The sequence below is a fragment of the Saccopteryx leptura genome, chromosome 11 (assembly GCF_036850995.1).
Source record: "Saccopteryx leptura isolate mSacLep1 chromosome 11, mSacLep1_pri_phased_curated, whole genome shotgun sequence".
Taxonomy (NCBI): domain Eukaryota; kingdom Metazoa; phylum Chordata; class Mammalia; order Chiroptera; family Emballonuridae; genus Saccopteryx; species Saccopteryx leptura.
The window spans coordinates 74,659,749-74,684,811 of record NC_089513.1 but is presented as its reverse complement, the minus strand read 5'-3'; the positions used below and the strand labels follow the sequence as shown (position 1 = coordinate 74,684,811).

At 47.2% G+C, this 25,063-nt stretch overlaps 1 protein-coding gene across 1 annotated transcript in view; it reads right to left on the bottom strand.

Annotated features, from left to right (window-relative positions):
• OLFM3 (olfactomedin 3) overlaps nucleotides 1–25,063 on the bottom strand; it is a 181,137-nt gene that overhangs the window by 25,753 nt on the left and 130,321 nt on the right. Inside the window, exon 2 of the mRNA XM_066353187.1 lies at nucleotides 5,831–5,977. Coding sequence (XP_066209284.1) covers nucleotides 5,831–5,977 — 147 coding nt within the window. The remainder of the gene's footprint in view (nucleotides 1–5,830; nucleotides 5,978–25,063) is intronic.

The following is a 25,063-nucleotide window of genomic DNA, read 5'->3' as shown; positions in this document are numbered from 1 at the left end:
CCCCAGGCGGTGTGGAAGCAGGAAATAGATGACCTAGAAAGCACGGAGCAGTGCAGAAGGGCTGCCCTGACTCTTGTGGCAGCAAAACCAAATGAAGGCCTCTTCCTAGGAGAACAGTTAAAGGAATCAAGGACCGGGATATGATGACACTTATTTCGAAGGACGAGACAGATCTCGGTGCCTTTCCTACTCAAAGTCTGGTCTGCAGAGCAGCGGCTCTGGCAGCCTCCTGGGCGCTTGTCCTACGTGCAGAATCTTGTCCGAAAAATCAGAATCTGCATCTTATCAAGGCCCCCGAGTGACCCCTTTGTCAACTCACTTTTGAGAAGCAACGCTTAACGTGGAGGGCTTTCTATGAGAAAAGCACATGTAAGACATCTATGTGGTTTGATTTTTAAATCCTCAACCCAAGTCTCTCTGTCGTGCACACACCCATGCAAAGGAAAATGGAGTATATAAGCAAATCATCATGGAGAAGCACATGGAAGGGTTATAGAAGAATACATGTTAGGTTGTTAACCCGAGCTTTCTGGTAAGGGGTGGGGCGTGGGGGAGAAGTAATCAACATTGTAGAAAGAGGTCCTTGTATAATCATAGTATGCATAAATCCATCCGCAAAGAATGTATTATTTTGTTTTGTACAGTCAAAAATATGAAAACATGAGCACCAAACAAACGGTGGTGGGATTTCAGGTGGCTTTTACTTTGTTTTATATATTTTTATGTCATGCCATGCATTTTTAATAGACGTGTATTTTTATGGGATGAGTAAAAAAGTTATTTCCCTTGCAAAACGTGTGCGTTACAACTAAGGAAGGGATGAATTGTGCAGAGACACGCTTTTTTGTGTCTGGTGAAGTCACCAGGCTTGACAGACCAGCTGGCTCTGAAGAACTCCCTGTTGGGAATGTTCCTCGGAATTGGGCCTTCACTGAGACGGCGGCGGACTAGCTCCTGCCCGGGCTTGCGCCGGCTCCTCTCATTTTATTGTTGGAGAAGGGTCAGATTTTCCTGGTTCTGTGTCTGCTGTCTCGATCCGTAGTTCTGCCCTTGATGAACCCTGTCTTGTCAGGACAGATTCATAACAGTCTAGCTTATATCAAAACTAATGGTGGAATGTGTGTTTTGGATGAGAACCGGGTACCGACTGCCCTCCCGTGAGCTTCATGAGATTAGACTCTGCATCTTATTCAGATCTTTTATCTCCCAGGCTTTGCACGGAACCGGCCACAGAGGGGTTGCTCAGTAACTGTCTAGTGGGTGAAATTATCTTAGGCTTTCAAAGGTCGTAAATGTGTAATTAGGATTTTAATATTTTAAGGAAAGTCTCCCCTTCTTTTATTGGGAAAGCTATCTCATTACATGACTCCCAAATGTTATTAATTTACTAGCCTTCCTACATGCTGAAAGCTTCATTTAAAAAAAAAAAAAAAAAAGCACAAAATTACCGAGACATCTTTGAAAGCACAGTAACTGCATCTTGGATAAATGCAATGCTTTCAGAATACTTTGCAGCTTCATTACGGTTAAGCATGAATAAAGAAAAGCCATTTGTGTTAGAAAAACTACCCATTAGAACATGGCGTTTGTCTATGAAGACACCCGTCCTCGGCATGGCTGATACTCTCCTGGGAATTCTAGGTCCCGAGGCAGCGGCGGTACCATTAAAGAATGATGGACCTGGGAGATACTTGGGGGTTGAAACAGCCTCCCTTTTATCTTGCCTCGGACTCACCCTGTCTAGTTCACTTGCAACTTTATTTGCGTTGTGGGAAACAGCACTGAGAGTGGCTTTTTTTGCTGAGTTCTTGGTTCTGACTTCTGTATGGCAGCGTCCTGCACAATGACAAGATCTGCATTTGGGTCATGGCTAGAGGTAGAGTGGTCCAATTAGAAAGGACATGGCTCTGGGCTGCCATTGGCTTTGCCAGCTGGCTGTCCCCAGGACTGTTGAGTTTCCCACCGGTTACAGAGACCCACTGAGAGTGTGTGTCCTGCTGACACCTGGAGCCTGGGTCCCCTCTGACTGGACGTGTGGGAAGGAGACCCGTCTGCTGTGGCCCCTCTGTTGGCCTGCTTGTCTCTGAGGTGCTGCCACTCAACTGCCCACGTGTGTCCCTGGGCTTAGAGCCTCTTTGCATCGTAGCTTGGCAAGCTCGCTGTCCCTCTTCGTTGATAAATTTTTTGACTGCTTTATTCTGGTTCTTTGTATAAATAAAATATCTGAGGGCTTTCACACTTGAATGCAAATTAACTTAGATTTCACTCTCATTCATAATGAGTGTGGAGGCTACTTGGGAGTGTGGGGGAGGGGAGAGGGGAGTCCAACAGTTTAATATGTTCAGATAGGCTTGGGTTAAAAAATAGACATTCGGGTTTCTTAACTATAGGGCTTCCCAGAACCTTTAGTATTGAACACTGTGGTAGGAATCTTCAAGGGTCAAGGATTGTGTCAGGGGTCCCCAAACTTTTTACACAGGGGGCCAGTTCACTGTCCCACAGACCGTTGGAGGGCCACCACATACAGTGCTCCTCTCACTGACCACCAATGAAAGAGGTGCCCCTTCCAGAAGTGCAGCAGGGGGGCGGATAAATGGCCTCAGGGGGCCGCATGCGGCCCACGGGCCGTAGTTTGGGGACACCTGGTAGAGTGTTGCTTAAAATTATTTTATTGGTGAGGATGTTGCTGGCATCTGATTTCAAAAATCCCAGTTTAGGAAATACTGACCTAGTCCGTACGGGGGGTGTGTTTAACTGGACACAGAAGCTACATAGCTAACATACTTGTTTTTGGTTTTGTTTTGTTTTAGTTTGGGCACACTAAGACCTGAAATATTGTGCAACCAACTGCATTTTTTTTTAGTTATTCTGTGATATACACACTATTAAAAGAGCATTGTTCAATTAGGTGTGGCTACCACCAGAGGCATTCTAGGGAATGTTCGCACAGAATTGAGGAAATGATCTGGTGGAGCTCCACAGTCTGCTGGTTGAGTGGCCCTGGAAGGTGGTTTTAACCTCAGAGAGCAACGGTTTCCACTACGCACGCTTAGAAAGACAGCTGCTTCTGCTAGGAGGGTTGAACGGAGTGGGTGCGGTTCTCACGGACGGGACCTGTTGTTACTGTTCTCTTACGGAAGGACTAATGCTTGGCCACGTGCTGAACGCGAAGGTGATGCTCCTGTTTGCCATCTGGTACCTTGGACCCACGTGAAACCACAGAGAGAGGCCAGCGAGGATGGGCCGGCTCGGTCTGCACAGGGAATGGGGTGTGAGACGCCTTCCTCTGGGTGCGGGGCCGTTTTCCTCACGCTGTTCTCAGAGTGCACGCAACTTCCCAGTCTTCTGCTGGCACAATGTCACCAAATGGGAAAGGGGATAAAGCTAATGTGTGGTGACCATGGTGTCCGGTAGGTATGGATACATTTTTAAAGGTGTGATTTTCTAAACCTTCTTTAAAACACTCAGTTGCACGTTGGATGGACTGCTCACAGGAAGGTCAATCCTGGCCTGCAGCCCACCTCCTCACTTGCACGTTTTGGCCTCAGTCATCCTTCACTAAGTCCTGGTTTTATCTTAGCTCTGGAATACACTTCACCCTGGTCCTGTAGAGGGTATTATCTGCTTCCCGACCTTCAGATGTTATTTAAGTGTTTTTCAACTGATTTTTAAAGAGTTGTCAGCCTATGTGTGGGTGTCTATATGCAGTGCTATACCGAAAAATATAATAACACAAGTAAATTTATGGTGTCTTAAGATAATGTTGCTCTTCACGGTTAATGGAGAAAAAAATCATTTTTGCATAGAAAATCCAGGCACAGAAAATCGGTCATCTAAAGGAAAGACATTTTTAAATGGAAAGGCAGAACTGGATTAAAAGAATAAATATTTTTACCAATGTAATTAGTTTCCCTAATAACCAAACAATATTAAACTATATATTTGAGATTTTTTTCCCCCATAGAAATAAGGGAAATCCAAATTGAAGACAATTCCCAAGACCAATCAGAATTCATATTTCGCCTGACCTGTGGTGGCGCAGTGGTTAAAGCGTCGACCTAGAAATGCTGAGGTCGCCGGTTCAAAACCCTGGGCTTGCCTAGTCAAGGCACATATGGGAGTTGATGCTTCCAGCTCCTCCCCCCCTTCTCTCTCTCTCTCTGTCTCTCCTCTCTCTCTCTCTCTCTCTCTCTCTCTCTCTCTATCTCTCCCTCTCCTCTCTAAAGTGAATAAATAAAAAATAAAAAAAAAAAAGTTCATATTTCATGATTTCTAACAGTTGAGAGGCATGTTAACTAGAGTCATTAATCTGACTGAAATGACGTTGGCTCTTGTCTGGAGGACGGTTACTAAAGGAGGAGGGACAATGGGGTCTTCTTATAAAAAGAGACTTAAGAGAGAAACAATATATAATGATAGCTGTCAGGAAGGGGAAGGAAGAGCAGACTAATCTTTGCATAAAATCATGAAAAAAAGTCTTCTTCCTATCAGGAGACTTCCAAATTATATACACAGAGGAAACTGATTGTCAAAGATGGCAGTAAAAAAAAAAGTCACACTATTAATGTCTGTTATTAATAAATGCGATGATTTCATTTTTCTAGCTTCTCTTTCTCTAAAAAGCTCCCATTTGATGTCATGGTTGTATTGGACGGTCATGGGAAAAATATGGCACAGAGTGACCTGGTGAGCATGAGGTCCTCTAGAAGCACATGCTACCTGATTTAGCTTATGATCCCCAATAGTATTTAAAATTCTAACATGCTGTCACCTTCCGTCAGCCTGGACACCCCAGCTGGCCTATACTCTGTTCAGAGCCCGACATGGGAGAATTCGGAATGAGAGTAACTGAAAGAACCATTCGTTGTTCTTTTTTTTTTTGGGGGGGGGGGTTGTTGTTGTTGTTCTCCCCACACTAAACATACATATCCTCTCATGAGCTGACTCTTGCTGTCAAAGAGACTAAAGCAAGGTCATTCTGCGTCTGATTGTTAGGAGCCAGGCTGAAGGAAATTATATGTAGAGAATACTGCTGAAGGAAATGGAAGAGCTTCGAAGGCATGACTTAGAGCAGGGGTTCCCAAACTTTTTACACAGGGGGCCAGTTCACTGTCCCTCAGGCTGTTGGAGGGCCGGACTATAAAAAAAAAAACTATGAACAAATCCCTATGCACACTGCACATATCTTATTTTAAAGTAAAAAACAAAACGGGAACAAATACAATATTTAAAATAAAGAACAAGTAAATTTAAATCAACAAACTGACCAGTATTTCAATGGGAACTATGCTCCTCTCACTGACCACCAATGAAAGAGGTACCCCTTCCAGAAGTGTAGCGAGGGCCGGATAAATGGCCTCAGGGGGCCGCATGTGGCCCGCGGGCCGTAGTTTGGGGACCCCTGACTTAGAGAATGGTGATGAACCCTTGGAATTATTCACTGTCTGTCCACAGAGCCGGCCTAGGGTGTTGCCACTGTCTTAACTTCCTTGCAAGGTTGCTAACGGGATCAGAGAGCCCGGTGTGATCCTGAGAGCTGAGCTCAGTTTCCGGCCTTGGAACACGACTTCCTGCTTTTGCATTTTGTTCCTCACGGAGACACCGCCTGGGTATGAAGAGCCGCGGTAGAGAGCCAGTCTTAAGGCGACCAGGCTGGGAAAAGCGAAAGGTCCCACAAAGAGAACAGCGCAGGAGGCTTGAGGCGCTCCTTCCCAGGAAGGGGCAGACATGGGGGAGGGCCCTGAGCACCCTTCCCTGCCTTCCCGCGTTTCCTTTTCAGAGAACGGGAGACCCCCCAGGACAGCACGCAGTGGGCACGCGGGACGCCTACCTTTTCCAGCAGCTGGCGCAGCTGCCTGCTTTTGGCGTCGCGGGAGCACAGGTTCTGTTCCGGCGCCACCACGGTGCAGATGCATCGCCCGTCGGGGTCCTGCGCTGAGCTGTACACCTGCCATCCTTCCTTGGGGCTAATCTGGGTCTGGGAAAACCAAGGGGAACACACCAGTCACAGACCCCGTGGCGGGACATGGAGGAGGCGGGTGTGTGGGAGGAGGCGGGTGTGTGGCGTGTTAAGCAGAGCATCTTTTCAATGATTGAAGTTTGTGTTTTTATTTTTTAAAGTTAGAGAGAGAGAGAGAGAACAGTTTACGTGGACAGCACAGCTTCAGGCAGACAAACCTCCCTTGACCAGGGCTCAGGAGAAGAACCTTTTTCCTCCTTCAGGCTCTGGATTATTAACGATGCATCGGTCCCACGCCACCCCCCCCCCCTTAATGCTTGTTGCTATATTCGGACATACTAAAGCAACTTGAGAAGCATCTGATAACCACTTAGACACGTATGGCCAGTCTTACTACCTCAGATCTGTTCGCTTGTCTTTCTCCAACATAAATGGGAATTCGTAATATAGTTTTTAGGAATGATTCTTCAAGAGTGATATTCTGAAGCAAAGCTCTACCCCCAGGGGCTTCCCATGTAGTCAAGGGCTAGTTATTAATAAAGTTGGAAGGGTAGCTTATAAGAATATAGGGTAGAAAATCATGAGGCCCGCGTTGTTTTGCCAAGGATGCGGAGTCCCGGAGGAGTTGTTTCGGTGTCGTCTGCCAAGTCGATCTTCCCAAACGCTCTTCCCACACTACCCCCCTACCCCCCTACCCCCCTACCTCCCTAGCACCTTAGCACCTTAGCATAAAGTCGCATTCCGTTTCTCCCGCTCTGCCTCCTATTATGTTAGTCTTATTCCTGTATCTTCCTACAGGAAACTTCTCTTCAGCTACACAGATCGGGCTCTCCAGGTCCTGAAAGCGTGACACCCCGATTGGATCTTTGTACATCACTCAACTTTGCTTCTCCTGCTCGGAATAGCTCCTTGATAAACCTTCAATTTGCTCGGACCTTGCGGGTTCCACCTCTTCTGAAGGATTGCCTGTCCTATTCATTAGGCGTTCAGTGTGTACCGTCTAGCATTGTTATGTGTCTTTCACATACGTCTTATTTCAACAATTAGTTTCTATCCAGCTACAAGATACATGAACTATTTCCTGTCTGCCTGATCACATGCCTTCTATCCAGAGCAAAGATAAGTCACCTCCTTTTTTTTCTTTATCTAGCAGAGTTCAGGGAGCCCTGGGCGTTGAGCGTGCACGCTGCACTGTACAAACAGCAGCTGTGGCGGACGCCACAGGGCACCACTCCTGACTTCCTCCAGCCCCGAGAGTGTCGGCAGCCACTGAGTTGTTCTTTGGGGGACGCCTAGGCTGGAGAATGCCGCCTGCTCAAGGTCACGCCCTGTTCCCAGGAGCACCTCACAGTCACGGACTTGCTGGAGCACGGGTGGAAAGAAGCGGGGGTGATTATTCCCACTTCCCGGAAGAGAACATTATCCGCCTGCCCGAGCACACACAGCTTGTGTGTGGCCGCGCCGTGTGGGAACCAGCCAGTGCTCTGCAGAGCAGCACCTTCCGAGAGCAATATTTCGACAGCCACGTGCGCCATTTAAAATGTTCTACTAGCCATTTAGAAGAGGAAAAGGAGACAAGCAAAACTAATTATAACAATGCATTGTATTTTTTTTTTTGTACTTTTCCGAAGCTGGAAACGGGGAGACAGTCAGACAGACTCCCGCATGCGCCCGACCGGGATCCACCCGGCATGCCCACCAGGGGGTGACGCTCTGCCCATCTGGGGCGTCGCTCTGTTGCGACCAGAGCCATTCTAGCGCCTGAGGCAGAGGCCATGGAGCCATCCCCAGCACCCGGGCCATCTTTGCTCCAATGAAGCCTTGGCTGCAGGAGGGGAAGAGAGAGGCAGAGAGGAAGGAGAGGGAGATGGGTGGAGAAGCAGATGGGCGCTTCTCCTGTGTGCCCTGGCTAGGAATCAAACCCAGGACTTCTGCACGCCAGGCCGATGCTCTACCACTGAGCAAACCGGCCAGGGCAATGCATTGTATTTAAATCAATAGATCTAGAATAGCTTCAGGTCAGCATGGGGCCAGTGTAAAAATTAGTCACGTGTGATACTTTGCGTTCGGCACCCAGTCTTTGAACTTGACTGTGCGTTTTTGCTCAGGTTGGAATGGCCACCTCGTGTGTGCTCAGGAGCCCCATGCGGCCCCCTTACTGGACAGCACAGCTCAGGAGTCCTGCTTTTAACTCCAGGGCTGCCGCAGCCATATGGATATGATACTGAACGCACAGATCATTGTTTTTAAAGAGCCATCACACGGGTCTAGAAAAACTGCCTGACCAACATTGCGTGGACCAACCATCCAATTTGCGTCTGAGTTTGTTTCTGCTGCGGAAGTCGATAAATCAATGGGCCACCTTCTAGCAAGCTCTGGCATGCTTCCCCACCAGGGACCAGAGAGTCCTTAGCTTTCCTTTTACGGTTTCTAGGGATTGAGCAGATAGGGAGGTGTTTCTTGTATGAGCAGGAGAAGAAGAAGAAGATGAATGCGGTGTAGAAAAGAAGGTGTGCGGTGGGTCAGGCTGGAGGCTGCTTGGCCGAGGAAGAGTGAGAGAAGGACTGGGGTGTGGGACAGCCGGGATGGGGCTAGGAACAGGCGGTGAACAGAGGCTGGCAGGGCATCACCTGGCAAAATGCCTTGAGTTACTGGGCTGCTCCATTTGCCTATAGACAGGTCGGGAGCAAATTCTCAAAGGGACTGGAGTCAGGATGACTTCTCTCGCCACAGGTCTGCCTCTGTACCCTGGGACCTTCTGCCTCTGGAATTCGCAGTAGGGTAGCTCCGTTCTCCTGTGTATCCTGTCCCAGGTCCCAGCTCATCCCATGCCATGAGCCAACACATGGTTCTTTTTCATTTCAAGGGCTCTTGCGATAGTCCCTAAGGGCAGCGATGAGCGTTCCAGCAGTAGTCAGGAACACACACTGAGCAAGCTATAAATTATAAACTCGGGTGACTCATAAAGATGTCATAGTCCTTGGCATTGATCTATAATGAAAAACAAACGATGCCAAACCGGTCTTTTTAGGCTCTTTTTTTTTTTTTTTTTTACAAACTCCTTTTTCTTTTTGGATATTTCATAGAAGTCTTCTGTGCCTTTTCTATTTCTGGGGCATTGGATTCATTCCCATTTCTATCTTTTTCCATCTTCCCTCACCCCTGTCTCCAAGGATTTATACTTGAATATCCAGTTGGGATAGAAAGATGTATTCAGAATTAGATGTATTCAGCATTAGAGTCAGATAGGGTCTTAAAATTATTATTATTATTATTTTGTATTAAAGAAGAAAAAAGGCAGAGAGATTATCTGCAGAATGGACAAGGAAACAGCTAAGCAGAGTTGCTTCAATGACACAATTAAAGGCTTAAAGCTTAGTAACAGAACGGGATTAATATATCCAGACAAAGGTTCTGCAGACACCACGAGGCTTCCCCTCAAAGTGGACACAGATCTCAAAAGATGTCAGAAAATTAAGGCTTGTCACCAGAGTAAATTTAGCTTTCAGATAAAAGGAGCAAGGGCCACCCAATTAGAATATTAAAATGTCTTTAACAGCAGTGCAAACAGTGATTATGGAACCTGGCAGGATTAATATTGATGTTCACCTGCCAAATGTCTAGCTAACCAGTGTGGAGCTTATCATGACAGGGCGAGGTGTCCGCTGCTGTCTGGAGTGAGGGATGTGGGAGAGGAGAATGGGGTTTGATGCTCACTGAGCTTCCCTACCCCACCCCACCCCCGCCCGCCCTGCAGTGCCAGCTTCATACAAGTGAAGACGGGAGCCTTGGTTGCCCTTCCCCGCTGTCTTCCTGCAAGAATTGTTGAGAAGAACCACGACCTTCTCTACTACAGACAGAGTTCGTTTGAATGATCTCGGCTCTCACAAGTTAGCTCTCGGGCAGGGAGAAGGTAACTGGCGAGAGAAGAATGCTAATATCTGAGATGAGACGAGAGCTTGCGAGCCCTGTGGGCTTTGATGTAGACCTCTGTTTCCGGGTTAGTGGTGAGTCAAGGAAGTTTCACGAGTGTCTCTAGCGGTCTCCTTTTAGGGCACCCACACTGACGTGGAAACGAGGATCAAAATCACACCTACTGAGACCGCCTGTGGAAGGAATGACAGTGGTTTTGGATACCAACAAGAAAAGACTTGCACCCATTTTAACTTGTAAGAGCAAGTATCCAGGTGTCAGTAAAACTCATGCAATCGAAAGAGCAAACGTGGTGGCCATTGCTTGGCAGCTCACGTGCATTGCTGCCTTTGAATATCACAGAAAGTAACCCTATAGACTTGAGGATGTCCTTCTGTTCATTTTATAAATGAGGAAACTGAGACTTAGAGACAGTAAGGAGCTGGCTCCAAGGTAATCAGTGGAGCTGGAATTGGTGCTTGCATAGTCTGATTTCAGATCCTGAAAGTTTAACATCCCTGGATAGTTGGTTCAGCAGCAGAGCATTGACCTGTTCCTTGGAAGTCCCTTGTTTGATTTCCAGTCAGAGCATACAAGAGAGGTGACCATCTTCTTCTCCACCACTCCCCCTCCCCCTCTTCTCTTTCTCTTCTCCTCCTGAAGCCATGGCTTGAATGATTAGAGCAAGTTGGCCCCAGGTGCTGAGGATGGCCACATGGCCTCGCCTAAGGTGCTAAAATAGCTTGGTTGCTGAGCAACTGAGCACTGGTCCCAGATGGGCAGAGCATCGCCCTGTAGGGGGCTTGCTGGATGGATCCTGGTCAGGGCGCATGCAGGAATCTGTCTTTCTGCCTCCCTGACTCTCAATTAAAAAAGAAAAAGAAAAGGAAAGTTTAATAGGCAGAGGGCACCACCAGCTACCTGAACTTCTCCATGCCATGAAAATAACAACACTGCTATCATTTTCTGAACAATTGTGAAGCCTGCACTTGAACCTGGAGGGTGTACACAGTTCATTACCATTGAAAACACTGCTCATCACAGTGATTACTGATCCCATCCCTTTGAACATTTTGTGTTAATTAGAAGAACTAAATGAACTATTTGGCAGTTTTTATTATTACAAAACTTATGAAATATTTAAGAGCGCTGTAAATAGGATGAAATGATCATTTTAATAATTCGATTTCAAGTCTGCACTCTTTGCTTATAATTTAATTGCAAAATGATGCTTTCTAGGTATAAAGCTCCCATGCAAAAAGTTAGCCCAACACTTCAAGGACTTTGTGCTAGACTAGAAGAATCCTGAAGATCAAGGTAAAAGTACAAATTAATAAAATAATCTTGCCTTTCAGTAGGTTTTTCTATTTGGAAAATTTATTGTCTTGCATTAGCCTCATTTCTTTTGAATGAACTACCCTTAGAGATGGACTAGAAATACATAATATCTTATTTTACTTATCAGGAAACTGAAATTCAAAAAACTTAAGCAAATTTTCCCCAAGTCACCCATTTAGTAAATGTCACAAGTGGGACTTATGCCAGCTTTCTCCAACTTGAAGCCCAGAGCTCATTATGTTCCCTCTCTGCAGATAAGTGCAGGTAGGTGGCCTGTGTCCATGTGTCAGCAGCCAAAATCCTGTGCTTTGGAGGGGATGCACGCAGGTGGGTGAAGGGCATTTTCCAAACATTGTTGAGACACGTGGCCATTGGCAACCCAGAGAGGCAGTTAGCAGTGATGTCTTGGCGACGCAAGCGGCTATTTCTGTGGAAGGTGTTTATCAGGGCCAGGCAAAGGGACGGAACTCTGACCCTTTGAAAATCAGCTGGTGGGACATGGCTAGGTCTTGTGTTTTATGCTGAGTTTCTGGGTGTTTCCTAAAAGTACAGACTAAGGAAAAAGGAAGAGGGCTCTAGCTACTGCGAGTGGTGTATGAAAGGAGGGGGAGATACAGCAGAAGAGAAAATCCACTTACTAAAACCTATTTGATTTAGAGCGGAGATATCTGAGTGATGAAAACTGCTTGTAAATTTTCCGTCTGGAGATAGGCTTGGCCTCCGCGAGTGAAATGTGGTTCAGCATGCTGATGGCTGCGGCGGTGGCGAGGGGAGAAACGCGAGGACAGGAATTAGAGAGATGTTGACAGACCCAGACGACAACAAGAAGCTGCGTGCTGGAGGACGTGTTAATAAAGATGTCACTGCCTCGCCGTTTGCTTCCTGCTTCTTAGGAGATGAGCTGGCATTGAAATACAAAATCTATTTCGCTCCAGAGAACCTTAAGGCTTTCAGGAAAAAAAAAAAAAAACACAACAAAACAGAAAACAAAACGAAACCCAACAACTATAAAAAGGAAACAAAAAAGGAATCAACTCAAAGACATCATCAAATTTAGGTTGGTTGGTTGGTCACCCAAGAGTCATAACGGATGCTTTGACTCTCCACTCAGTGACAGCTGTGTGTCTCCACTGATGGTTTTGTTTGAACCCGGCGTGATGGCAATGTCACCGCCTCCTCGGCAGCCCCTTGCCTTGGTGGGAAAGCTGGGCTGAATGTGACCCTCCCTCTGTCATCCCCCCCCCCCCCCCCCCGTTTGGTCTCACTTCTGCATAAAGTATCTCAACAGGAACAAACCCAGCCTCTTCTCCGTGTCTCTGTTCTTCTCTGAAAAGGGCCGCTCTCGAGATGTGCCGTTCTGTTCGCTCATCCATCTCTCCATCCTCCGTTTGTTTGGTTGGCCCTTCACAAAATGGACACGGGCTGCGGACTTGGGGAAGAAAAGCAATCCTTACAAAACAGAAGCCGGCTGTCTCCATCCAGCAGTCGGAGATAAGACGCCAGGAGTGTGCTGAGCCGTTGGCGGCCGGGGTAGTCTCCTTGTTCTGTGGCGCTTAAAACGGAGTAACTCACGGACGTGCTTACTTAAGAGGGACGCCAGCTAGAGAGGTGGCAATGTAGCACAACAAATCGTGTATGCCCACGGGTCCCTTTGAGGCTTCTTCCCACCTCCGTGGGTGGGCTTTCCCCGAAGAGCGGGGATTCGCTGAGGGTCTCCGGTTCAGTTGCTCTTTTCCAGGTTGGGCCTGGTGTGGCAGCCACACAGCAAGGGGTCTTCTCAGAAGCTGGGCTCCAGGGGAAGTTCCTCAGTATGATAAGGAAGCGTCACAGGGGCCCGAGCTTCCTCAGCGCCCAGGCTTAGCCCCTGCAGACCCCTGCCCCTCCACAGGTCAGTGGGCCCAGGGACAGATTAGGAGGGGCGGGGGGGGGGGGGCAGGGGAGGAGAGAAGGAACACAGGACCAAAGAGGAGGAAGGAGTGTTTCAGGATTCTAAGAAAAGCGAGAGGGAGCTTATTTTCATAAGGAGCTGGATTTTACTACTTACTAATAAACATAGCCTGGAAATTTAAGAACTTCTTTCGGGTTTTTGAAACAATCAAATGTACACTGCCTGTTTCAGAGACATCTGCCATAAACAGATTTTAAGTGCCATTTCCTTATTAACACCCTATATTTCTTCTTATTTTTCTAAACTTTACAGGTCATTTAAAACTGCCCTTCTATAGGGAGACTGTGCCCGTCTTAGTGTAAATCCACGCCTTTGGCCGTCTGCACGTTTTGATGCGGGTGGCAATGGGGTCCTTTCACGGAGTCACAAGGAGAGCATTCCAGGGACGCAGCTCTGGGACGCTGAGGCTCGGTGCTTCGTGTGTGGGTGGGACTGGAGCCGCCCCCAGGTTTCCAGTGCCTCGTCTCCGTCTGTCCCGCCGTGGGAAATGCCCAGCGTGGTGTTCCTCAGGGCCCAGGAGGAAGGCCAGTGTCCGTAGATTCTGTGCCATCGAGTCTGTGTCCCTATCCGGCTAGCTTAGCTTCTCCCAGTGGCCTGTTCCCAGCCCCGCACCTGCTGGCCGTTTAGCTGCCCTGCCGCATGGCTGCGCATGAGAGCTCAGGGCGTGCGCTGTTAGCAGACAAGAGAGAGAGAGAGAGAGAGAGAGAGAGAGAGAGAGAGAGAGAAAGGGCTAGAACATGCAAGCTCTGTGCTAACCTTGGGCTATAGTCTCTTGGGCTTAGGAAGGACCAGGCACTGTTTCGAACTAACCAATCAATTACTCAATCTTTCATGGGTTTCAGCTGGTCCCTCCCCCTAACCAATCCATTTCCTAGATCTTCCATGGTTCTGTGTCCCTTATCCAATCCTGTCCTTTCCCCAAGCTAGACAGACAGGCCTCAGTGGCCACCACCTCAGTTGCTACCGCGCATGCCTCAAAGCGGACGCACCCCACCCCCACCCCCACCCCCACCCCCACCCCGTGCCAGCCTGACTTCTGCACATGCGCCTAGCGGAGGAATTTCACCTGCTGTCTTTTTATTCCTTCATTTCCTTCAGGAATCCTTCCTGCCCACTTGGGGATTAGGTCCCAGTGGCAGAGGATGAGGGGATGCCCTGGGCAGTGTGGGAAGCTGTAACTTCCTAATGAAGCAGGCAGGCTCATGGTCCAGTTCAGCTCCCCGGTCCGTGAGGTTTAACAACGTCTGATTCCCTTTGTTCACCTCCTTTAGTAATAATAGCTAGCTACCTGTGCCGACAATTTCACAAACGCTCACGAATCAAATTTTAAGATCAACGTGTGTGTGTGTGTGTGTGTGTGTGTGTGTGTGTGTGTGTGTGTGTACAGCTCATCCTATTCGTGCTACCTAGAGTGAGATCACAGGGTGAGAAAGGTGAGAAGGAAGGGACCTCAGAGACCTACCGACTGGGAAGGCGCTGTCAACCCTTCAGTCTAAGAAAGAGGGGAGTCCAAGGTCATGGGTACCGGCCTGAACAGGATGGAGGGACACGAGCATGGCCAGGGGGCAGGGGTGTGGCCAGGTGACTTGCTTCTCCCCTTAGCTCTGTCTCTAACCATCTGGAGGACATCTCTGTCCTCACTCACACATTTTGGGTCTGTCTTCCTACTTGTGGAATGAGAAAGTTGGATGAGAGCAGTTACTTCCAGCTAAGCAAGCTCTTGAGCGCACTAAGGTCTCTGTGGCCGGAGCTGTCAGGACTGCAGCCAGGGGCTGGTTGTGTGAGGAGGGGCCGAGGGTGGTGGCCCAGGAAATGCCGTCCCCTATCCCTTATTATTTCTGTGACCAATGCCTCGTTTGACACATGGGGTTTCAGCTTCAAGTTACATGCAACAGATGTCCATTCAGTATGTTTATGTAAGATTTAATTTCGGGGGGAAAAATAGAGGGGGACATGACTGCCAAAAATAGTGTGAAAATGACTGGCTGAGACGGTTCCTAAGAGCCTTTCCAGCATGAACACTTTATGATCCTAATTTGGGAAATACAGATTCATTCATTTTTCACCATGGGAATTCTACAGTACAAGCAGTTATCTTGAATAATTAAGGTAGGGAAATGCCATCCTAGACATAGTTCTTCGGTGAGGTATACCACTTTGGTAAAGCATGCAGAAGAGAAACAGCAGCAGCAAAGCTTCTGCACCCTGGCCTCTCTGTCCCTTCCAGTAAATACCGTGGTGCACACCTTCCTGAACTTTCTGGGCTTTATTTGTTGGTCTGATGGAGTATTCAGTTGTGTCAGCTCATCTGTAAACCGTAGCAATGTTTGTGATGAACGACCAGAACACAAAGCAAATACATGTACTTTAAAACTACAAGATAGCTAGACATCCTAAAGGAATCAGGCATCATTTAGGAAATCTGACCCTTTTTTCCATAAACAATAGGGAATCACCAAACTGACGTTTGTCTACGCACAAAATATCTATCTCAGGAGCAAGGTGCCAGGTTTGAAAAATATTGTAACTCAGTCCTGAACTTCTTGGTTTAGATTCCTTTCCTGAAAGAGAGCTCATTCAACAACCAAGTGGTAGGAAACCCTCAGGTGCTCGCAATTGAGAAAATTTGGCTTGGTAAATATGAAATACTGTGAGTTTCTTTGTTCCGTAATTGTTCATTGATGACATATGCTTTCTTTAAAAGTGCACACACCTCTCTCTCATCTCCCTCCAGCCACGTGCAGATCGTGCAGAGATAAGGGGTCACTGAGGTTTCAACAGTGACTCCAGGGAGGTGAAAACCTAAAAGCAGGTCGGAGTTCGCCTTCTGTGCGCTCTGCCGGTGCCCTGGGTGCTGGGTGAATCCGGCGAGTTATGTCATTAATTTGACCTGACTCTATACTCAGTTAACTCCACATCGATTGATGGAGTAATTATTACTATTAACTGCAAAGCAGTCTTGAAAAGAGAGACTTACTTTCCCCTTAGGATCTGACGTTTTCTGACTCACTGAGGTCATCCAGGGCTAACAGCAGATAAGATAAAAAAAGGAAAGACCTCCAAGAGCTAATTGTTTCTGCACATTCCATTTAACAGCAGGGAAATAAATGGTCTTGCTAGGAGAGTCCTTCCGTTTGAAGTTATAAACTCTCTATTTGAAGCACCCATAGTTTTTTATTTGGATTTGAAAGGGTTTTAGAGTATTGCTACGAAACCATGGTTCAGCCTCTCTGAAGAGACTTTCCTATCATTCGGGGAAGGGTTAAAAAGCCGTTCACTTCAAGTGAAAGAAAGATTCCGGGGGCTACACTTATAATAGGAAGAGTCTTTCTAAAATATTAAAGCATGCAGAGAGATGATTTTTATCCGGCAAGTCACCCCATTCTTGGTGTTTCCTAGCTTCAGAAGGGTCTCTCTCCGGCAGGCTCTAAATGCTGCGGTTTCTGTATTCATTTATCTTTTAAAAGAGGTTGGTTCCTCTGTGAATGCATCGCCAAGAGTCACAGGAAATTCCGTTCCCAGGAACAACCTGCTGCAGCACAACTATAGATCAGACAGAATACACTTCCGCAGGACAAATCAAGGGGGTTTGACAGACACGGAAAGAAGTATTAAGATAACAAGACAGCAAAACAAATGTCTCTAAGAATCCTCGCAGAACCTCAGGTTTGTACAGTGACAGTCAAGCTTTTTATGCTGAAGAATTTAGTGAGTCTAGTAATTACCTTTTCAGAGGCAATTTTGGGGAAGTCTATCTTTTTTTAATACAATTTTTAAGTGTTCATTAAAAAAAAATAAAATGACCAAAGTTATCACACAGAGAAGCAAAAACTCTCAGCGTCTGCCGGTTCACAAGCATTGAGAGAACCCCGGTTGGCTTTAATGCGCGCACTTCCCACGAGGGCCAAACCCACCCGAGCGACTTACTAAGGTGTCAGGCGTCCACAGCCTCGTGGCATTCAGTCCTACCAAGGATGGGAGCGTTTGGGACATCCAGTTTGAGATCATGGCCATGGTGCTGAGCACAGCGCCCAGCTTCAGCAGTGGAGGGATCATTGCTGTGGAGCTAATGAGTTTTCACACTGACTGATGGAGGCGCCGGTGCGGTGCTGGCCGCGGGGAAGGAGGCGTGACTGCAGCAGCAGCAGCAGCAGCCACCTCTCCGGCAGGAAAAGAGATCCGCTTCCCAGCTCCCACCGCCTCCGTCTCCGGGAAGAGCTCCTCCGGCAGCCTCCTCTCCCCACCCTGGCGGGAAGGGCCCTGCCCTGCCCTGCCTGCCCTGCCTTCTCCTCCTCGATAGGAAGCTCTGCTCCGTTTCTCTCTGAGGAGGACTCTTCTGCCAGGACTGGGCGGGTAACGATCAGAGCGGGAGGCTGGAGGGAGGGGGAGCTGGAGCTTTTCCGGCTCCACTCCAGGCGGTGAGCAGAGTCCCGTTTCCTCTCGGGGTTTCCCGCCAGGGGTGCTCAGCCGCCCTTCCCCCTTTGTGAGAAAACACACCTGTAAGTGGACGTCTCCGGGAACCTGCACATGGCAGACCTCAAACTACCTACAGGTTTCTCCGGGCACGGGCAGCACAGGAACACAAAGTCTGCAAAGAATTTCCAAGAACAGAGGAAGAGATTTAAAAAAAAAAAAAAAAGCAGCGTTGTTGCTATATAAAAAAAAAAGTCATCAAAGATTCCTAGATACTGCCCGCGGGGAACGTGAGCCCAGGCACTTTCCAGGGGAAGGGGGCGGGGGGGGGGTGTGGGGGGGGGGGGAGCCTCTGTCCAGAAGGTGTCCTGGGGTCTCCAATGGATACTCAGGCTCCTGGCAAACTTAGTTCCCCGGACCCTCTCCTCGTGAGCGGGCAGACAGTCCAGAAGCCTGTCTCACGAGAGAACATGTGAGACCCAGAATTGAAATCAGGATATCTGAGCGTCTAGTTCTTGTTTTCTTGAAGTTAGTTTTGTGAGACTCGCCTATGACTTTAAATTCCTTGGCTTCAGAGTTATCACCCCCCCCCCCCCAGCCCTTACAATACAGGGGGTTGAACTCTGTGTTCCCCAAGGTTCCCTTCAGCTTTAAAATTCAATGACCTGTTTATTAAGAGTTTTGTTGGCAAATGCGTCTATTGAATTGGAGCTTAGGAGTAACTGGATCATAGTCTGGACACATACTACAGTTGCCCACATCCAAATCCCGGACCCCAAATGGAATGAATTAGAGGCCATTGTCCTGTGTAATATATAGGGTTTAAAATAAAATATAAAGAGAAGACAGGAGGGAAATACAGCCGGATGAAAATCAAATGAAAAGCAATCTGTTATAAAATATATATATTGTTTTGATTCCTTAGGAGAATTCTGAAATTGAGTGTAATTGGAATTTTCAGATATATATATATATATATATATATATATATATATATATATATATATATATTTCTTAAACAGTTTGGGCAGGAGAAATAAGGGAAATGACTTTAATGAGATTGAAGGAGATACATATTTATAGAGGTGTGTGTGCTCGTTATTCTCAAAAACAGCTTTAAGCTGGGGTGAATACTCAAATGTCCCTTGTACCTATTCCCTAGGAATGAGACAGTTTCCTCCCCTGTAAAATACACCCAGAAAATTTCAGTTGACTCTTATTTTTTAACCAAGTGTCCAGAAAACCAAATGCTGCTTGCTTTTGTCTTTTAGAAGTCGTATCACATGAAGACCCAATAAGGATAAAAAGCACAATAGTTTCTATACTAAACTTGGCATTAAATAACAGAGCAGTCATAGAAAGGACTGCGAAATTTTACATTAGTATTACAGTGTGGTCCTAACAGAAAGCAAAGTGGATTTGCAAATCTGATTGCTTAGAAATACCTGTAACTCGATCCGATTTTCATAAAGGCGGAGGGGAGTGTCTTTCCAAGAGCTTCATTTCCAAAATGGAAAACTAATATACATGCAATTACTAGATAATTTAAGATGCAACATGGCAGATGGTAATTATACTTATTAATGAAACTGTCACTTGAGAGAATAATTGTCTCTTTAAAAACAACGGAGGACCTCATGTTAGGAAACACCAGGCTCTTAATTGCAAATCCAAAAGAAAGGCAGAAATAAACATCCAGCCTAAATGGAAAGCTTGTTGCAGTTTCCCAGAGATGCAAATGACCGCGCTGAAGACCGAGAGAGAACAATAGTGAAAGGTTATGAGTCGATGATGCTTATGAACAACATAAAAGCCATAATGTGTTGTTTTTAGAGCAGGTTTAAATGGCACATACTGAAATGGAAAGGCGTTCATTCTAATGATGATTAGTTGTGGGAAATAAAGGCAAGTACCATTTGTAAAGACCGCAGTAGTTCCTGGTGCTCTGATACTCGAGTGGAGTGATTATCATTATCATTTGCCTTTTGGAAGTTGAGTTCTAGTTTGCAGATGGGGAGGTGATTATTCTGTGTAGTAGTTGCCACCTGGATTCAGGGCAGGTAGCCCTGTGGTTAGAGAAGTTCCACAAAGACAGTGTGAATAGTGTTGCAATCAATATTAAACAACGAGGCTGGAAATATACTCGCAGTGACCAGACCGGGGCATCGAGATCACTCAGAGATGTCTGGACATCACCTTGTAAGTAATTTGAGAATTTTATGCAGACCAGGAAAGTCATTAACATTATGTCTCAGATGATTATTTTAGCACTTTTATGATAGAGGCTGGACGGGTGGCAGTTGCAGGAAAAGCAAAACATATCGGAGGGAGGAAGGTTACTTAGGGTCATATCATATTCTTAGAGTTCAGGTACGATAGGATGGGGTCCTGGAACACGGACCTGTCAGTGGAGTTGAAAAGGATGGATTCTACCGGATTTCAGACAGACTTGACAGCACTTAGTGATTGAGTAGATGTGAAAAGTGAGAGAGAGGAAGTGACCCGGGGAAGTTTTTCAGTTTGGGCTTTGGGTTTGGGTGGTGAATGGTGTTCCTCAGGATACAAACTACAGGTAGAAGTGCGACTTCAGGGGAGAGGCAGAGTTTATTGTCACACCGGAGGTGAGTTGCTTATGGCAGATGGAGTCCCTGGATGGTAATGTACCCACATATGAAGTTCAGGAAAGTTAATTTCACTAGACTGCCCTACTACAATGGCCTAGGAAGTATAACATGTCCTACGAAGATGACAAAAATGGTTAATTTAGGAACAACAATCTTAAAACAACCTACCAATGATTTTATTTAGACTCTAAGTTGATCTCTAATTTAGTTACCTATACACAATTACTTATGCACTTTTGTTTAAAAATACCAAAGAAAACTTCTAATACTAGTAAATAGTGCAAGTAACAGTAACTCTAGTAATTTCACAAGAAAATGTGACCTGGTTACATATTTTCCTTTTACAATCTCCATGTGGATCGATAACTATAAAACCTACAAAGTGCATTATTGCTAATGGGATGCTGAAAGATATTGATTAATGTATTTATTCATTAGATTTCTTCTGGTGGCCCATCTTATTATCCAGAGAGTATTTAATGATAAACCTATATAATAAATAATGAATAAGCCCATAAATAATGATCCCAAAGACTTATAGCTGATAATATTGACATGTTCTGTCATTGAAATTTTATTTTTTTCCTCTTGATCCGGAGCACAAAAGCTTAACATTGCTTTAATGCTCAATGCACTTTCTAGTTTAGGGGGGAGCTGTTTATTGGGTTGTATGTGTGGGTTTCTGGGGAACTCGGACAGATATGAAAAGGTCAAGTACCTAGAAAGACCCGATGGCCACATAAAATATGGTTGAAAACCCAGAAGTTTGACCTGAAGCAAAACAAGGAAGAGAGACTGCGGTTATTTGCTAAACGATTGAAAATTAAAGTGGGAATCATCTGCGTATACTTGGTTGCAATCTAAAACATTTAAACATTAAATGGCTTGAGGAAGAGAGGAAAATGGCATGTTCCATGTAGTTGCAGAGTGAAGAAGAAATGGTGGAGGACGGAGAGTGGGGGTGGGGGTGGGGGAAGGGTAGCAGCTGGGTAGATAATGACAGATGAGGTGTGGGGGGAGGGGGGAGGGTAGCAGCTGGGTAGATAATGACAGATGAGTTGTGGTTGGCCCAAAGAACAACCAAAGTTGTAGTTAAACCAAGGAGACCCCCAGAAGGAGCCAAGTGGACTCTTGTTAGCAAGTAGGAAGAGAAGGAAGAGCGGTACGGAAAGAGGAAGGTGAGGGACAGGGTGCTTGTGCGCAGTGAATCTCTCTGGGGGTGCCGCGTACCCTGGGTGGAGGTGTGACAGGTGAGCGGTCAGGTAACCAAAGAGCTCCACTGATGAGTCTCTGCATTCCCATCGGTGAGATGGGAGCATAGAATTCTCATGGGTGAGATGAGAATCCGGTAGAAAAGGATTCTTAAAAAAACTGAATGAGAGACTGCATCTCAAAGAGCCTAGAGCACGTCAGGTTGTCTGCACATGGCAGCCCTACCTTTGGCAGGAGATGGCGTGAATGGGCAGGGCCAGAGAGTTGTGGTTCAGCTTAAGGAATAGTAGGTCCCGAAAAGGTGGGAAGTGTGCGTCTCTGCTTGAGCTTGGACAGTACGCTGACCTTCCACTCAGTCACGGTGGATGAGGAGAAGAGTACAGTTTTGCTGAGGAACACAAGTCACTCTGGGTTTCTGGAGTGAATAGCCCAAAAGTAGAGAAAAAGAGCTGCTTCCTTCACTGAAAAGTCCAAGCAGTTACAAGAGAACTTCCATAAGGTCCCACTCCCACATACACTCATCCAACTCACCGGTGCCCACCTACTCCACCCTTTCTCCTAGTGCCATGGAGAAATTGTCTGTGCCTGGGTAAGGCTGGTCCTTCCCCTGTGCACGAGCTCAGTACCTGTCAGACACCATGCGTAAGAGTCGCCTGCAAAGCTTGTCAGGACCCAGGTTCCTGGGTCCCACCCTGAGAGTCTGGCACGAGCTCTAGCGTCAGGCCAGATAACTTGCCTTTCTGACTGCCCCTGGCTGGGGCTCGAAACGGGGAGGCAGTCAGACAGACTCCCGCATGCGCCCGACCGGGATCCACCCGGCACGCCCACCAGGGGCAATGCTCTGCCCATCTTGGGGCATCGCTCTGCAGCAATCAGAGCCACTCTAGCACCTGAGGCAGAGGCTACAGAGCCATCCTCAGCGCCCGGGCAAATTTCGCTCCAATGGAGCCTTGGCTGCAGGAGGGGAAGAGAGAGACAGAGAGGAAGGAGAGGGGGAGGGGTGGAGAAGCAGATGGGCGCCTCTCCTGTGTGCCCTGGCCGGGAATCGAACCCGGGACTTCCGCACGCCAGGCCGACGCTCTACCACTGAGCCAACCGGCCAGGGCCTCAAGCTGCCATTCTTGGACCACCCTTCGAGTAGACTGCTCTGGGTCCCCTCCATCTCATCTCCTCCAACACAACTCTCTCAACTCGGTCCTTTCTTTCTGACAATGAACCTTTCTTTTTAAATGGGTCCTTCCCAGCAGTGTATAAATACTCCCTTTATCTCTTATCTGAAACACAGACACATCAACAATACTTTTCTGATGCCACTTTCTCCCCACCCGGACTTCCGTTTCTCCCTGTCTCTCCAGCGCGCACCTCCTTGAAAGATGGGTCTGTAGTCACCGTCGTCAGTTCCTCTCCTCCCAGTCAAGTTTTGGCCAACACTTCTGGAGTCCACCAATAGAAACGACTTTCATCAAGGCCGCCAGTGACCCACAGGGCTAAATTTAGCACTCAATTCTCAGTTCTCAATTTTCTTGACCTGCGAGCAGTATTCATCAGACTTTTACATTCTCCTCGAGATAATTTCTTCCCTTGGCTTCGCGGATGGCTCGTTCACCTGGTTTTCCTCTGACTTTCCGACCCATCTTTCTAAGCCTCTTTTGTTGCTTTCTCCTCATCTATATGCTAATGGCCCCCACATTCATGTCTTCCTTCTGAGAGCTGTTCTATCAATTCAGACCTGTAGATCCAATTATCTACTTGACATCCCCTCTTGGGTGTTTAATAGACATCTTAAATTGAACATGTTAAAAGATGAGCTCCTCGTGTGCCTTCCCCGTCTCCAGCAAACACAGCAAAAACCCCAAAGACGTACACAAAAAACTAGACACGCAGTCACCCCTATGCCCTGTGGTCTTCCTCATCTCAACTCCACGGTTGAGTCGGTCAGGCCAAAAGGTTAAGATGTCAACATGAACTTTTCCTTCTTTTAAAACATTGTACATCTCTCAGTTCCATCTGCAGGTCTCCTCATCTCTACTTTCCAAAAGCATGTGGCATTTAACCATTGTCCCTAACCCTGCTACCACCACGCTGCTCCAAGTCACCATCACCTCTCACCTGGCCTATTACAGAAGCCACCAGCTGCTGACCTTGTCCCAATTTCAGTCTATTTTTAAATGCCCCTCCCCCGATCAGAGTGGTCCATCTCACTCTAGATGAGTGATAAGCGTCAACGTACTTGGCACGAACTAGAAGCTTCTGCATAGCCTGCCCTCCTCGTAGCTCTCTGATCACATTTCTTACGGCTCTTTGTTGGCGGCCACTCTGGCTCCTCCACGTGCGGAATTACGTTCCCTCTCGGGGCCTCTGGGTTTGCTCTTCCTTGCTGGGACCCCAGTCTCCCAAATACCTTCTCTCCGCCTTTCTGTTTGCGCTCCAAGGCCGCCTTCTCAGAGGGTCCCTGCTCACCATGCCACCTCAAATTCCTGCGCTTTTCATCTGCTTACTTCCTCTTCTCCCTTGTTGCTTTACTTTTCATCTTTTTAGAGCTTACTACAGCTTAGCGTTCTGTATGTGTTACTTATTCGCCTTGTTTATACCACGTGTTCCCTCCACGAGAAATAAAGCTCCACCAAGGCAGGGACTTTGCCTGGCATGCTCATGGGAGTCTTCCCAATACTCAGGAGAGGGCCTGGCACGTAGTAGGCGTGCCGGGTGGATCCCGGTCGGGCGCATGCGGGAGTCTGTCTGACTGTCTCTCCCCATTTCCAGCTTCGGAAAAATAAAAAAAAATAAAAAATAAAAAAAAATAAAGAATGCCACATGCTTTGGTCTAAGCGAGAAACACTGTCTCCAACTCTTGTTCCCTGTTTTCTTGATAAACCTCAAATCACTAAAACCTCGGATAGATATGGAAGCAGCCCTCTCTCTCGCCTCTGGCGACGCGGCTCCTGTCTAATAACAGAGGGAAGGCGGGAGGGACAGCAGGCTGTGGGAAGGGTGAGTTGAAGTAAAATGAATCAGAGAAGATAAGAGATCTGCACGTCCAATCACTGGGCTCCGCTCCATTTGGCCCCGGGCAGTTAATTAGGAACCACAGATGATAGCTCCTAGAATTCAGTGCTTTGCCATCCTTGCCTTGAGGTTTCAGGGTTGTCTTGAAAATGTTCACTAACGAAAGAATGAATTTAGAGTGAAGAATGTTTGCCAAGTTCTTTGGAGGAGGGATTCCTGTCTTCTCATCTCCGCCTTGGTCTGTGAAGCCCGGGGGAATCCTTCATTGGCAGCTACTGCGGTTGCTGCTGTCTTAGAGGAGAAATAATGGATGTGTGGGCAAGGGAGATATTCAGGGCAGGCATGCTTTTTCCTTGGTCCCCGACTTTCCAGGCCAAGCTGAAGATGTGGGGAAACAGGAATTCAGGATTCGGGCAGCGGCGGGGAGGAGGCAGAGGGATGTGGCAGAGAGAACCTCCAGCCGGGCGGCGAAAGGCTGAGACATTGTATCAGCTTGGTCACTGCCTTCCTCTGGGTTCTGCAGCTGGGAAATGGAGGTATACACTGTTTCCCACATGGTCCAGCTTGTACCGTGGTGTGTGTAAAGCCAGTAGCCATGGCCACCATCACAGCCGCCTGGCTCATGCAGGTGCGCATTAGATTCGGACAGAC